General features: G+C 55.9%; 1 protein-coding gene across 1 annotated transcript in view; it reads right to left on the bottom strand.

Moving 5' to 3' along the window:
* The window catches only part of PTPN4 (protein tyrosine phosphatase non-receptor type 4), a 106,946-nt gene that overhangs the window by 45,682 nt on the left and 44,945 nt on the right, over positions 1–16,319 (bottom strand). The window contains exons 10-12 of the mRNA XM_073647495.1: positions 13,877–13,965; positions 6,780–6,843; positions 3,631–3,803 (exon numbers count right to left, since the gene is read on the bottom strand). Coding sequence (XP_073503596.1) covers positions 3,631–3,803; positions 6,780–6,843; positions 13,877–13,965 — 326 coding nt within the window. The remainder of the gene's footprint in view (positions 1–3,630; positions 3,804–6,779; positions 6,844–13,876; positions 13,966–16,319) is intronic.

The raw sequence follows: 16,319 nt of genomic DNA, 5'->3' as shown, positions 1-16,319 counted from the left end.
CCAGACCAAATCCCTAAGGTTAACCAGACCCCAGACCAAATCCCTAAGGTTAACCAGACCCCAGACCAAATCCCTAAGGTTAACCAGACCCCAGACCAAATCCCTAAGGTTAACCAGACCCCAGACCAAATCCCTAAGGTTAACCAGACCCCAGACCAAATCCCTAAGGTTAACCAGACCGCAGACCAAATCCCTAAGGTTAACCAGACCCCAGACCAAATCCCTAAGGTTAACCAGACTCCAGACCAAATCCCTAAGGTTAACCAGACCGCAGACCAAATCCCTAAGGTTAACCAGACCCCAGACCAAATCCCTAAGGTTAACCAGACTCCAGACCAAATCCCTAAGGTTAACCAGACCCCAGACCAAATCCCTAAGGTTAACCAGACCCCAGACCAAATCCCTAAGGTTAACCAGACCGCAGACCAAATCCCTAAGGTTAACCAGACCGCAGACCAAATCCCTAAGGTTAACCAGACCGCAGACCAAATCCCTAAGGTTAACCAGACCCCAGACCAAATCCCTAAGGTTAAACAGACTCAAGACCAAATCCTTAAGGTTAACCAGATCCCAGACCAAATCCCTAAGGTTAACCAGACTCCAGACCAAATCCCTAAGGTTAACCAGACCCCAGACCAAATCCTTAAGGTTAACCAGACCCCAGACCAAATCCCTAAGGTTAAACAGACTCCAGACCAAATCCCTAAGGTTAACCAGACCCCAGACCAAATCCCTAAGGTTAACCAGACCGCAGACCAAATCCCTAAGGTTAACCAGACCCCAGACCAAATCCCTAAGGTTAACCAGACTCCAGACCAAATCCCTAAGGTTAACCAGACCCCAGACCAAATCCCTAAGGTTAACCAGACCCCAGACCAAATCCCTAAGGTTAAACAGACCCCAGACCAAATCCTTAAGGTTAAACAGACTCCAGACCAAATCCCTAAGGTTAACCAGACCGCAGACCAAATCCCTAAGGTTAACCAGACCCCAGACCAAATCCCTAAGGTTAACCAGACCCCAGACCAAATCCCTAAGGTTAAACAGACTCCAGACCAAATCCCTAAGGTTAACCAGATCCCAGACCAAATCCCTAAGGTTAACCAGACTCCAGACCAAATCCCTAAGGTTAACCAGACCCCAGACCAAATCCCTAAGGTTAAACAGACTCCAGACCAAATCCCTAAGGTTAACCAGACCCCAGACCAAATCCCTAAGGTTAACCAGACCGCAGACCAAATCCCTAAGGTTAACCAGACCCCAGACCAAATCCCTAAGGTTAACCAGACCCCAGACCAAATCCCTAAGGTTAACCAGACCCCAGACCAAATCCCTAAGGTTAACCAGACCCCAGATCAAATCCCTAAGGTTAACCAGACCGCAGACCAAATCCCTATGGTTAACCAGACCCCAGACCAAATCCCTAAGGTTAAACAGACTCCAGACCAAATCCCTAAGGTTAAACAGACTCCAGACCAAATCCCTAAGGTTAACCAGACCCCAGACCAAATCCCTAAGGTTAAACAGACCCCAGACCAAATCCCTAAGGTTAACCAGACCCCAGACCAAATCCCTAAGGTTAAACAGACTCCAGACCAAATCCCTAAGGTTAACCAGACTCCAGACCAAATCCCTAAGGTTAACCAGACCCCAGACCAAATCCCTAAGGTTAACCAGACCCCAGACCAAATCCTTAAGGTTAAACAGACTCCAGACCAAATCCCTAAGGTTAACCAGACCCCAGACCAAATCCCTAAGGTTAAACAGACTCCAGACCAAATCCCTAAGGTTAACCAGACCCCAGAGCAAATCCCTAAGGTTAACCAGACTCCAGACCAAATCCCTAAGGTTAACCAGACCCCAGACCAAATCCCTAAAGTTAAACAGACTCCAGACCAAATCTCTAAGGTTAACCAGACCGCAGACCAAATCCCTATGGTTAACCAGACCCCAGACCAAATCCCTAAGGTTAACCAGACCCCAGACCAAATCCCTAAGGTTAACCAGACCCCAGACCAAATCCCTAAGGTTAACCAGACCCCAGACCAAATCCCTAAGGTTAACCAGACCCCAGACCAAATCCCTAAGGTTAACCAGACCCCAGACCAAATCCCTAAGGTTAACCAGACCGCAGACCAAATCCCTAAGGTTAACCAGACCCCAGACCAAATCCCTAAGGTTAACCAGACTCCAGACCAAATCCCTAAGGTTAACCAGACCCCAGACCAAATCCCTAAGGTTAACCAGACCCCAGACCAAATCCCTAAGGTTAACCAGACCCCAGACCAAATCCCTAAGGTTAACCAGATCCCAGACCAAATCCCTAAGGTTAAACAGACTCCAGACCAAATCCCTAAGGTTAACCAGACCGCAGACCAAATCCCTAAGGTTAACCAGACCCCAGACCAAATCCCTAAGGTTAACCAGACTCCAGACCAAATCCCTAAGGTTAAACAGACTCCAGACCAAATCCCTAAGGTTAACCAGACCCCAGACCAAATCCCTATGGTTAACCAGACTCCAGACCAAATCCCTAAGGTTAAACAGACTCCAGACCAAATCCCTAAGGTTAAACAGACCCCAGACCAAATCCCTAAGGTTAAACAGACTCCAGACCAAATCCCTAAGGTTAACCAGACCCCAGACCAAATCCCTAAGGTTAAACAGACCCCAGACCAAATCCCTAAGGTTAAACAGACTCCAGACCAAATCCCTAAGGTTAACCAGACCCCAGACCAAATCCCTAAGGTTAACCAGACCGTAGGCCAAATTCCTATGGTTAACCAGACCCCAGACCAAATCCCTAAGGTTAACCAGACCCCAGACCAAATCCCTAAGGTTAACCAGACCCCAGACCAAATCCCTAATGTTAACCAGACCCCAGACCAAATCCCTAATGTTAAACAGACCCCAGACCAAATCCCTAATGTTAACCAGACCCCAGACCAAATCCCTAAGGTCAACCAGACCCCAGACCAAATCCCTAAGGTTAACCAGACCCCAGACCAAATCCCTAAGGTTAACCAGACGCCAGACCAAATCCCTATGGTTAACCAGACCCCAGACCAAATCCCTAAGGTTAACCAGACCCCAGACCAAATCCCTAAGGATAATCAGACCCCAGACCAAATCCCTAAAACAACCTCACATAAAACGCTTACAATTAGCTAGACCCTCAAACCAAATTACACCCCAGACAAAGCCATTAAATGCTATCCAGGTCTCGGATCCCCCATTGCTGGTCCCCCGCATACACTGCCCCAACTGACAGGTGAGGACTTGGTTCTGGGCCCTGGTCAGTTCTCCCCCTCGCATGGTCCTCCAGGGACTCTATGGTGGCAGTTCTGCATGGTCTGGATGGAGCTCCTGGTCAGACTCCAGGTCCTGATGGGCTCCTGGTCGGGGGTCAGACCACGGCCAATCGTTGAGTTTCGCTGTCACATGGTGTTAAACTTCGGGTCCAATGGAAATGAAGCATAAAGCGCTGTCCTGTGAGATTCGGTGATCGCCTGCAGTGGTGCGGAGCGAGGCTGGAAACATTTCATGAACAGTTACACCGTGAACGTGTCCCCTTTATTTCCGTCTTATTTCACGGGCGCGAGCTGTGTCATTACCGATCTGGAAACTCACCAGTACCGGAAGCGGGAGCCCAACGTAAAATAATGAGCAAAGAAGTTCTTGTGCGGCGGCAGCGGAGAGTCGAGCCGGAAGAAGGTGTGGTGCTCTACGCACGTCTTCCAGACATTCTTGCAGGCTCGGTAATTCACCATGTTAAATCCCAGCACGGTCTCTCGGTATTCATTCTGAAAAGAGATCAACGACGTCAGTCAGTGACCACGAGGGTCGGAGATCAGAAGACATCGTCATGAGACGTCTCCCTCCAGACGGGAAAACCAGAAACCGAAGTCTGAGGACAAGGACAGAAGAGCCAGGAGCACCGGGCCCCGTAACCACAGCGCGTGAGCACCGGGCCCCGTAGCCACAGCGCGTGAGCACCGGGCTCCGTAACCACAGCGCGTGAGCACCGGGCCCCGTAACCACAGCGCGTGAGCACCGCGCCCCGTAACCACAGCGCGTGAGCACCGGGCCCCGTAACCACAGCGCGTGTGCACCGCGCCCCGTAACCACAGCGCGTGAGCACCGGGCCCCGTAACCACAGCGCGTGAGCACCGGGCCCCGTAACCACAGCGCGTGAGCACCGGGCCCCGTAACCACAGCGCGTGTGCACCGGGCCCCGTAACCACAGCGCGTGAGCACCGCTCCCCGTAACCACAGCGCGTGAGCACCGGGCCCCGTAACCACAGCGCGTGAGCACCGGGCCCCGTAACCACAGCGCGTGTGCACCGCGCCCCGTAACCACAGCGCGTGTGCACCGCGCCCCGTAACCACAGCGCGTGAGCACCGGGCCCCGTAACCACAGCGCGTGAGCACCGGGCCCCGTAACCACAGCGCGCGTGCACCGGGCCCCGTAACCACAGCGCGCGTGCACCGGGCCCCGTAACCACAGCGCGCGTGCACCGGGCCCCGTAACCACAGCGCGTGAGCACCGGGCCCCGTAACCACAACGTCTGTGCACCGGGCCCCGTAATTACAGCACGTGTGCACCGGGCTCTGTAACTAAAGCACGTGTGCACCGGGCCCCGTAACCACAGCGCGCGTGCACCGGGCCCCGTAACCACAGCGCGTGAGCACCGGGCCCCGTAACCACAGCGCGTGAGCACCGGGACCCGTAACCACAGCGCGTAAGCACCGGGCCCCGTAACCACAACGTCTGTGCACCGGGCCCCGTAATTACAGCACGTGTGCACCGGGCCCCGTAACCACAACGTCTGTGCACCGGGCCCCCGTAGCCACAGCGCGTGAGCACCGGGCCCCGTAACCACAGCGCGTGTGCACCAGGCCCCGTAACCACAGCGCGTGAGCACCGGGCCCCGTAACAACAGCGCGTGAGCACCGGGTCCCGTAACCACAGCGCGTGTGCACCGGGTCCCGTAACCACAGCGCGTGTGCACCGGGCCCCGTAACCACAGCGCGTGTGCACCGGGCCCCGTAACCACAGCGCGTGAGCACCGGGCCCCAGTAACCACAGCGCGTGAGCACCGGGCCCCGTAACCACAGCGCGTGTGCACCGGGCCCCGTAACTACAGCGCGTGTGCACCGGGCCCCGTAACCACTGCTCGTGTGCAGCGGGCCCCGTAACCACAGTGCGTGTGCACCGGGCCCCGTAACCACGGCGCGTGTGCACCGGGCCCCGTAACCACGGCGCGTGTGCACCGGGCCCCGTAACCACAAAACGTGTGCACCGGGCCCCCGTAACCACAAAACGTGTGCATCGGGCCCTGTAACTACAGCGCGTGAGCACCGGGCCCCGTAACCACAACGTCTGTGCACCGGGCCCCGTAACCACAGCGCGTGTGCACCGGGCCCCGTAACCACTGCGCGTGTGCAGCGGGCCCCGTAACCACAGTACGTGTGCACCGGGCCCCGTAACCAGAGCGCGTGTGCACCGGGCCCCGTAATCACGGCGCGTGTGCACCGGGCCCCGTAACCACGGCGCGCGTGCACCGGGCCCCGTAACCACGGCGCGCGTGCACCGGGCCCCGTAACCACGGCGCGCGTGCAAAGGGCCACGTAACCACAGCGCGTGTGCACCTTAACCCTTTAATCAGCGCCTACGTGCATCCTGAGCCTGTAGTGATAAAGTGTGACCCCCATCTGAGGCCCCCCCGTGCTTCTGGCAGAGGCCGTGCGGCAGCCCCCCGTCCTCAGCATCAGGTGCGGCAGCCCCCCGCCCTCGGCACCACGTGCGGCAGACCTCCGCCCTCGGCACCACGTGCGGCAGACCTCCGCCCTCGGCACCACGTGCGGCAGCCCCCCGCCCTCGGCACCACGTGCGGCAGCCCCCCGCCCTCAACAACACGTGCGGCAGCCCCCCGTCCTCGGCACCAGGTGCGGCAGGCCCCCGTCCTCGGCACCAGGTGCGGCAGGCCCCCGTCCTCGGCACCAGGTGCGGCAGGCCCCCGTCCTCGGCACCAGGTGCGGCAGGCCCCCGTCCTCGGCACCAGGTGCGGCAGGCCCCCGTCCTCGGCACCAGGTGCGGCAGGCCCCCGTCCTCGGCACCAGGTGCGGCAGGCCCCCGTCCTCGGCACCAGGTGCGGCAGGCCCCCGTCCTCGGCACCAGGTGCGGCAGGCCCCCGTCCTCGGCACCAGGTGCGGCAGGCCCCCGTCCTCGGCACCAGGTGCGGCAGGCCCCCGTCCTCGGCACCAGGTGCGGCAGGCCCCCGTCCTCGGCACCAGGTGCGGCAGGCCCCCGTCCTCGGCACCAGGTGCGGCAGGCCCCCGTCCTCGGCACCAGGTGCGGCAGGCCCCCGTCCTCGGCACCAGGTGCGGCAGGCCCCCGTCCTCGGCACCAGGTGCGGCAGGCCCCCGTCCTCGGCACCAGGTGCGGCAGGCCCCCGTCCTCGGCACCAGGTGCGGCAGGCCCCCGTCCTCGGCACCAGGTGCGGCAGGCCCCCGTCCTCGGCACCAGGTGCGGCAGGCCCCCGTCCTCGGCACCAGGTGCGGCAGGCCCCCGTCCTCGGCACCAGGTGCGGCAGGCCCCCGTCCTCGGCACCAGGTGCGGCAGGCCCCCGTCCTCGGCACCAGGTGCGGCAGGCCCCCGTCCTCGGCACCAGGTGTGGCAGGCCCCCGTCCTCGGCACCAGGTGCGGCAGCCCCCTGTCCTCGGCACCAGGTGCAGCAGCCCCCCGTCCTCAGCACCACGGAGCGGCCATCACTCACCAGTTCTCTCCGGAGCTGAATGAAGAACTGTTTGCATTTGAAGGAAATTTTTACGATCTTCAACCTTGCAAAAAAAATAAAACAATCAACCGTCAGCGAGGACTTTATGTGGATCTACTTCACATCTCCATCTCACTCTGGCGGCAGCAGAGGGGGTGTAACTCAGAGACCCCCATAGTCTCAGGACAGGATTGCTGGTGGTCCGGCTCGCTGGCTGCACACGCTTCCGTTGCCCCCTCGGGGTTACTGCAGGACACAGATGTGCGGCCCCTCGGCATCTGACCTATTTTTCAGCTGAGCGGATCCTCGAGAAGTCAGTGACCTTCACCGACTGCTGCAAGACGGATATTTATATCCTTGTGTGCAACTGAGAAGCGGCTGCCCAGGAACATCACAGGGAAGGACCCCCGAGATCAGGAGACGTCTCCAAGAGAGTGGAGAGATCCGCACACCCCGGAGAGATCCGCACGCCCCGGAGAGATCCGCACGCCCCGGAGAGATCCGCACGCCCCGGAGACATCCGCACGCCCCGGAGACATCCGCACGCCCCGGAGACATCCGCACGCCCAGGAGACATCCGCACGCCCAGGAGACATCCGCACGCCCAGGAGACATCCGCACGCCCAGGAGACATCCGCACGCCCAGGAGACATCCGCACGCCCAGGAGACATCCGCACGCCCAGGAGACATCCGCACGCCCAGGAGACATCCGCACGCCCAGGAGACATCCGCACGCCCAGGAGACATCCGCACGCCCAGGAGAGATCCGCACACCCCGGAGAGATCCGCACACCCCGGAGAGATCCGCACACCCCGGAGAGATCCGCACACCCCGGAGAGATCCGCACACCCCGGAGAGATCCGCACACCCAGGAGAGATCCGCACACCCAGGAGAGATCCGCACACCCCGGAGACATCCGCACACCCCGGAGAGATCCGCACACCCAGGAGAGATCCGCACACCCAGGAGAGATCCGCACACCCAGGAGAGATCCGCACACCCAGGAGAGATCCGCACACCCAGGAGAGATCCGCACACCCAGGAGAGATCCGCACACCCAGGAGAGATCCGCACACCCAGGAGACATCCGCACACCCAGGAGACATCCGCACACCCAGGAGACATCCGCACACCCAGGAGACATCCGCACACCCAGGAGACATCCGCACACCCAGGAGAGATCCGCACACCCAGGAGAGATCCGCACACCCAGGAGAGATCCGCACACCCCGGAGACATCCGCACACCCAGGAGACATCCGCACACCCAGGAGACATCCGCACACCCAGGAGACATCCGCACACCCAGGAGACATCCGCACACCCAGGAGAGATCCGCACAGCCAGGAGAGATCCGCACAGCCAGGAGAGATCCGCACAGCCAGGAGAGATCCGCACACCCAGGAGAGATCCGCACACCCAGGAGAGATCCGCACACCCAGGAGAGATCCGCACACCCCGGAGACATCCGCACACCCCGGAGACATCCGCACACCCAGGAGACATCCGCACACCCAGGAGACATCCGCACACCCAGGAGACATCCGCACACCCAGGAGACATCCGCACACCCCGGAGACATCCGCACACCCCGGAGACATCCGCACACCCAGGAGACATCCGCACACCCAGGAGACATCCGCACACCCAGGAGACATCCGCACACCCAGGAGACATCCGCACACCCCGGAGACATCCGCACGCCCTGGAAAGCAACACTGCAATTACTCCAAGAGGTGCAGAGCCACAACTACTCTGTTCACAATGTCTCGTGGTCAGAGAATAGCACAGAATGCAGCAGAGAGCGGAGCAGAGAACACAGCAGAGAGCAGAGCAGAGAGCACAGCAGGGAGTGGAGCAGAGAGCACAGCAGAGAGCAGAGCAGAGAGCACAGCAGAGAGCAGAGCAGAGAATGCAGCAGGGAGCACAGCAGAGAGCGGAGCAGAGAACACAGCAGAGAGCAGAGCAGAGAGCACAGCAGGGAGCGGAGCAGAGAACACAGCAGAGAGCAGAGCAGAGAGCACAGCAGGGAGCGGAGCAGAGAGCGCAGCAGAGAATGCAGCAGAGAGCGGAGCAGAGAACACAGCAGTGAGCGGAGCAGAGAACACAGCAGAGAGCAGAGCAGAGAGCACAGCAAGTAGCGGAGCAGAGAACACAGCAGAGAGCAGAGCAGAGAGCACAGCAAGTAGCGGAGCAGAGAATGCAGCAGAGAGCGCAGCAGAGAGCGCAGCAGAGAGCGGAGCAGAGAGCACAGAGAACACAGCAGAGAGCGGAGCAGAGAGCACAGAGAACACAGCAGAGAGCACAGCAGAGAGGAGCAGAGAGCAGAGAACACAGCAGAGAGCGGAGCAGAGAATGCAGCAGAGAGCGCAGAGAACACAGCAGAGAGCGGAGCAGAGAGCGCAGAGAACGAAGTAGAGAGCGCGGCAGAGAGCGAGGCAGAAAACGCGGCAGAGAGCGAGGCAGAAAAAGCGGCAGAGAGAGGCAGAGAACGATTCAGAGAACGCAGCAGAAAGCGCAGCAGAGAGCACAGAAAACACAGCAGAGCACAGAGAACACAGCAGAGCACAGAGAACACAGCAGAGCACAGAGAACACAGCAGAGCACAGAGAACACAGCAGAGCACAGAGAACACAGCAGAGCACAGAGAACACAGCAGAGCACAGAGAACACAGCAGAGCACAGAGAACACAGCAGAGCAGAGAACACAGCAGAGCACAGAGAACACAGCAGAGCACAGAGAACACAGCAGAGCACAGAGAACACAGCAGAGCACAGCAGAGAGCACAGAGAACGCAGCAGAGCACAGAGAACGCAGCAGAGAGCACAGAGAATGCAGCAGAGTACAGAGAACGCAGCAGAGTACAGAGAACGCAGCAGAGCACAGAGAACACAGAGAACACAGCAGAGCACAGAGAACACAGCAGAGCACAGAGAACACAGCAGAGCACAGCAGAGAACACAGCAGAGCAGAGAACACAGCAGAGAGCACAGAGAACGCAGCAGAGTACAGAGAACGCAGCAGAGCACAGAGAACACAGCAGAGCACAGAGAACACAGCAGAGCACAGAGAACGCAGCAGAGCGCAGAGAACGCAGCAGAGCGCAGAGAACGCAGCAGAGCGCAGAGAACACAGCAGAGAGCACAGAGAACACAGCAGAGAGCACAGAGAACGCAGCAGAGAGCACAGAGAACGCAGCAGAGAGCACAGAGAACACAGCAGAGCACAGAGAACACAGCAGAGCACAGAGAACACAGCAGAGCACAGAGAACACAGCAGAGCACAGAGAACACAGCAGAGCACAGAGAACACAGCAGAGCACAGAGAACACAGCAGAGCAGAGAACACAGCAGAGCACAGAGAACGCAGCAGAGCACAGAGAACGCAGCAGAGCACAGAGAACGCAGCAGAGCACAGAGAACGCAGCAGAGCACAGAGAACGCAGCAGAGCACAGAGAACGCAGCAGAGCACAGAGAACACTGCAGAGCACAGAGAACACAGCAGAGCACAGAGAACACAGCAGAGCACAGAGAACACAGCAGAGCACAGAGAACACAGCAGAGCACAGAGAACACAGCAGAGAGCACAGAGAACACAGCAGAGAGCACAGAGAACACAGCAGAGCACAGAGAACACAGCAGAGAACACAGCAGAGAACACAGAGAAAGCAGCAGAGAGCACAGAGAACACAGCAGAGCACAGAGAATACAGCAGAGAGCACAGAGAACACAGCAGAGCACAGAGAACACAGCAGAGCACAGAGAACGCAGCAGAGAGCACAGAGAACGCAGCAGAGCACAGAGAACGCAGCAGAGCAGAGAACGCAGCAGAGCACAGAGAACGCAGCAGAGCACAGAGAACGCAGCAGAGCACAGAGAACGCAGCAGAGAGCACAGAGAACGCAGCAGAGAGCACAGAGAACGCAGCAGAGAGCACAGAGAACGCAGCAGAGAGCACAGAGAACACAGCAGAGCACAGAGAACGCAGCAGAGCACAGAGAACGCAGCAGAGCACAGAGAACGCAGCAGAGCACAGAGAACACAGCAGAGAGCACAGAGTACACAGCAGAGCACAGAGAACACAGCAGAGCACAGAGAACACAGCAGAGCACAGAGAACACAGCAGAGCACAGAGAACACAGCAGAGCACAGAGAACACAGCAGAGCACAGAGAACGCAGCAGAGAGCACAGAGAACGCAGCAGAGAGCACAGAGAACGCAGCAGAGAGCACAGAGAACGCAGCAGAGAGCACAGAGAACGCAGCAGAGCACAGAGAACGCAGCAGAGCACAGAGAACGCAGCAGAGCACAGAGAACGCAGCAGAGCACAGAGAACGCAGCAGAGAGCACAGAGAACGCAGCAGAGCACAGAGAACTCCGCAGAGCACAGAGAACGCAGCAGAGAGCACAGAGAACGCAGCAGAGAGCACAGAGAACGCAGCAGAGAGCACAGAGAACGCAGCAGAGAGCACAGAGAACGCAGCAGAGAACGCAGCAGAGAGCACAGAGAACACAGCAGAGCACAGAGAACACAGCAGAGCACAGAGAACACAGCAGAGCACAGAGAACACAGCAGAGCACAGAGAAAGCAGCAGAGAACACAGCAGAGAGCACAGAGAAAGCAGCAGAGAGCACAGAGAACACAGCAGAGCACAGAGAACACAGCAGAGCACAGAGAACACAGCAGAGCACAGAGAACACAGCAGAGCACAGAGAACACAGCAGAGCACAGAGAACACAGCAGAGCACAGAGAACGCAGCAGAGCACAGAGAAAGCAGCAGAGAACACAGCAGAGAACGCAGCAGAGCACAGAGAACGCAGCAGAGCACAGAGAACGCAGCAGAGCACAGAGAACGCAGCAGAGCACAGAGAACGCAGCAGAGCACAGAGAACGCAGCAGAGCACAGAGAACGCAGCAGAGCACAGAGAAAGCAGCAGAGCACAGAGAACGCAGCAGAGCACAGAGAACGCAGCAGAGCACAGAGAACGCAGCAGAGCACAGAGAACGCAGCAGAGAACGCAGCAGAGAGCACAGAGAACGCAGCAGAGAGCACAGAGAACGCAGCAGAGAGCACAGAGAACGCAGCAGAGAGCACAGAGAACGCAGCAGAGAGCACAGAGAACGCAGCAGAGAGCACAGAGAACACAGCAGAGCACAGAGAACGCAGCAGAGCACAGAGAACGCAGCAGAGCACAGAGAACGCAGCAGAGCACAGAGAACGCAGCAGAGCACAGAGAACGCAGCAGAGCACAGAGAACGCAGCAGAGAGCACAGAGAACGCAGCAGAGAACACAGCAGAGCACAGAGAACACAGCAGAGCAGAGAACACAGCAGAGCACAGAGAACGCAGCAGAGCACAGAGAACGCAGCAGAGCACAGAGAACGCAGCAGAGCACAGAGAACGCAGCAGAGCACAGAGAACGCAGCAGAGCACAGAGAACGCAGCAGAGAGCAGCAGAGAACGCAGCAGAGAGCACAGAGAACGCAGCAGAGAAAGCAGCAGAGAGCAGAGAACGCAGCAGAGAGCACAGAGAACGCAGCAGAGAGCACAGAGAACACAGCAGAGCAGAGAACACAGCAGAGCAGAGAACACAGCAGAGCACAGAGAACGCAGCAGAGCACAGAGAAAGCAGCAGAGAACACAGCAGAGAACGCAGCAGACCACAGAGAACGCAGCAGAGCACAGAGAACGCAGCAGAGCACAGGGAAAGCAGCAGAGCACAGAGAACGCAGCAGAGCACAGAGAAGGCAGCAGAGCACAGAGAAAGCAGCAGAGAACACAGCAGAGAACGCAGCAGAGAACGCAGCAGAGAACGCAGCAGAGAACGCAGCAGAGAACGCAGCAGAGAGCACAGAGAATACAGCAGAGAGCACAGAGAACACAGCAGAGAGTACAGAGAACACAGCAGAGAGCACAGAGAACGCAGCAGAGAGTACAGAGAACACAGCAGAGCACAGAGAACACAGCAGAGAGTACAGAGAACACAGCAGAGAGCACAGAGAACGCAGCAGAGCACAGAGAACGCAGCAGAGAGCACAGTGAACGCAGCAGAGAGCACAGAGAACGCAGCAGAGAACACAGAGAACGCAGCAGAGAGCACAGAGAACGCAGCAGAGCACAGAGAACGCAGCAGAGCACAGAGAACACAGCAGAGCACAGAGAACACAGCAGAGCACAGAGAACGCAGCAGAGCACAGCGAACGCAGCAGAGCACAGCGAACGCAGCAGAGCACAGAGAACGCAGCAGAGAGCACAGAGAACGCAGCAGAGAGCACAGAGAACGCAGCAGAGAGCACAGAGAAACAGAGAACGCAGCAGAGAGCACAGAGAACGCAGCAGAGAGCACAGAGAACGCAGCAGAGAGAACAGAGAACGCAGCAGAGAGCACAGAGAATGCAGCAGAGAGCACAGAGAATGCAGCAGAGAGCACAGAGAACGCAGCAGAGAGCACAGAGAACGCAGCAGAGAGCACAGAGAACACAGCAGAGCACAGAGAACGCAGCAGAGCACAGAGAACGCAGCAGAGCACAGAGAACGCAGCAGAGCACAGAGAACGCAGCAGAGCACAGAGAACACAGCAGAGAACACAGAGAAAGCAGCAGAGAGCACAGAGAACGCAGCAGAGAGCGCAGCAGAGAGCGCAGCAGAGAACACAGCAGAGCAGAGAGCGCAGCAGAGAGCACAGAGAACGCAGCAGAGAACACAGCAGAGCAGAGAGCGCAGCAGAGAACGCAGCAGAGAATGCAGCAAAGAGCGCAGTAGAGAGTGCAGCAGAGAACTCAGCGCCTGCCCTTCATACAGGGATGACGATTGTCCCCAATCAATGGCTCATGTACGTATTGCCCCATCAGAAGATGGCAGCTGTTATACCGCCTGAGAGGCGATCATTGTGTGCCGCAGTCTCATGTAAAGCCAGGATGTGCTGCTGACATGTGAGCAAACTCCACAGGGACCGCGCACTGACCACCGCCATCGAATGCCGCCCTGAATTACGTGTCAGACGTACGTCGGTGCTCTTCATGGGCAGGAACGTGTAAGGGTGTCCAATGGAAGAGAGGAAATAATAAACGGGAAAAAAATGAAGCTCTTACCATGGAAATGTATTAATCCGCACCCTGTTTTTGTAAATGACGATGCCGCCCGACATAACGCCAATCAGGATTTCATTATTGCTTTGATCCTGCAACAAGAAAATGAAACAACTTAATAATAGAAAGTAATAGGTTCTCGGGTGATTGATCGGGGGATCCGACCGCTGGGCTCCGCATCGATCACAGAATGAAGCAGCAGAACACACGAGAGACCGCTGCTCCAGTCATTCCCTAAGGGGGCGCTGCACTCAGCTATTACCAGCAGCCCCATAGAGAATGAATGGATCAGTGGTCGGGCGTCCAACCTGCCGCTACGTTTTCTAAAAGGGATAAAAGTGTCTCGTTCTACCGATCAGTGCAGATCCAGAAGCCGGACACCAAGCTATCAGCAAGTCATCACCTGTCCTCTAGATAACCTGCTCTCACCGAACATCCCTTCACAATACATCCTGTATTATACTCCAGAGCTGCACTCACTATTCTGCTGGTGCAGTCACTGTGTACATACATTACTGATCCTGAGTTACATCCTGTATTATACTCCAGAGCTGCACTCACTATTCTGCTGGTGCAGTCACTGTGCATATACATTACATTACTGACCCTGAGTTACATCCTGTATTATACCCCAGAGCTGCACTCACTATTCTGCTGGTGCAGTCACTGTGTACATACATTACATTACTGATCCTGAGTTACCTCCTGTATTATACTCCAGAGCTGCACTCACTATTCTGCTGGTGCAGTCACTGTGTACATACATTACATTACTGATCCTGAGTTACCTCCTGTATTATACTCCAGAGCTGCACTCACTATTCTGCTGGTGGAGTCACTGTGTACATACATTACATCACTGATCCGGAGTTACATCCTGTATTATACTCCAGAGCTGCACTCACTATTCTGCTGGTGCAGTCACTGTGTACATACATTACATTACTGATCCTGAGTTACATCCTGTATTATACTCCAGAGCTGCACTCACTATTCTGCTGGTGCAGTCACTGTGTACATACATTACATTACTGACCCTGAGTTACATCCTGTATTATACTCCAGAGCTGCACTTACTATTCTGCTGGTGCAGTCACTGTGTACATACATTACATTACTGATCCTGAGTTACATCCTGTATTATACTCCAGAGCTGCACTCACTATTCTGCTGGTGCAGTCACTGTGTACATACATTACATTACTGACCCTGAGTTACATCCTGTATTATACTCCAGAGCTGCACTCACTATTCTGCTGGTGCAGTCACTGTGTACATACAATACATTACTGATCCGGAGTTACATCTTGTATTATACCCCAGAGCTGCACTCACTATACTGCTGGTGCAGTGACTGCACCAGCAGAATAGTGAGTGCAGCTCTGGAGTATAATACAGGATGTAACTCAGGATCAGTAATGTAATGTATGTACACAGTGACTGCACCAGCAGAATAGTGAGTGCAGCTCTGGAGTATAATACAGGATGTAACTCAGGATCAGTAATGTAATGTATGTACACAGTGACTGCACCAGCAGAATAGTGAGTGCAGCTCTGGAGTATAATACAGGATGTAACTCAGGATCAGTAATGTAATGTATGTACACAGTGACTGCACCAGCAGAATAGTGAGTGCAGCTCTGGAGTATAATACAGGATGTAACTCAGGATCAGTAATGTAATGTATGTACACAGTGACTGCACCAGCAGAATAGTGAGTGCAGCTCTGGAGTATAATACAGGATGTAACTCAGGATCAGTAATGTAATGTATGTACACAGTGACTGCACCAGCAGAATAGTGAGTGCAGCTCTGGAGTATAATACAGGATGTAACTCAGGGTCAGTAATGTAATGTATGTACACAGTGACTGCACCAGCAGAATAGTGAGTGCAGCTCTGGAGTATAATACAGGATGTAACTCAGGATCAGTAATGTAATGTATGTACACAGTGACTGCACCAGCAGAATAGTGAGTGCAGCTCTGGAGTATAATACAGGATGTAACTCAGGGTCAGTAATGTAATGTATGTACACAGTGACTGCACCAGCAGAATAGTGAGTGCAGCTCTGGAGTATAATACAGGATGTAACTCAGGATCAGTAATGTAATGTATGTACACAGTGACTGCACCAGCAGAATAGTGAGTGCAGCTCTGGAGTATAATACAGGATGTAACTCAGGATCAGTAATGTAATGTATGTACACAGTGACTGCACCAGCAGAATAGTGAGTGCAGCTCTGGAGTATAATACAGGATGTAACTCAGGATCAGTAATGTAATGTATGTACACAGTGACTGCACCAGCAGAATAGTGAGTGCAGCTCTGGAGTATAATACAGGATGTAACTCAGGATCAGTAATGTAATGTATGTACACAGTGACTGCACCAGCAGAATAGTGAGTGCAGCTCTGGAGTATAATACAGGATGTAACTCAGGATC

This window comes from Phyllobates terribilis, unplaced genomic scaffold, assembly GCF_046119375.1.
Source record: "Phyllobates terribilis strain yellow unplaced genomic scaffold, ASM4611937v1 Scaffold_9__5_contigs__length_417890890, whole genome shotgun sequence".
Lineage (NCBI taxonomy): Eukaryota > Metazoa > Chordata > Amphibia > Anura > Dendrobatidae > Phyllobates > Phyllobates terribilis.
This window is presented reverse-complemented; position numbering and strand designations above follow the sequence as displayed.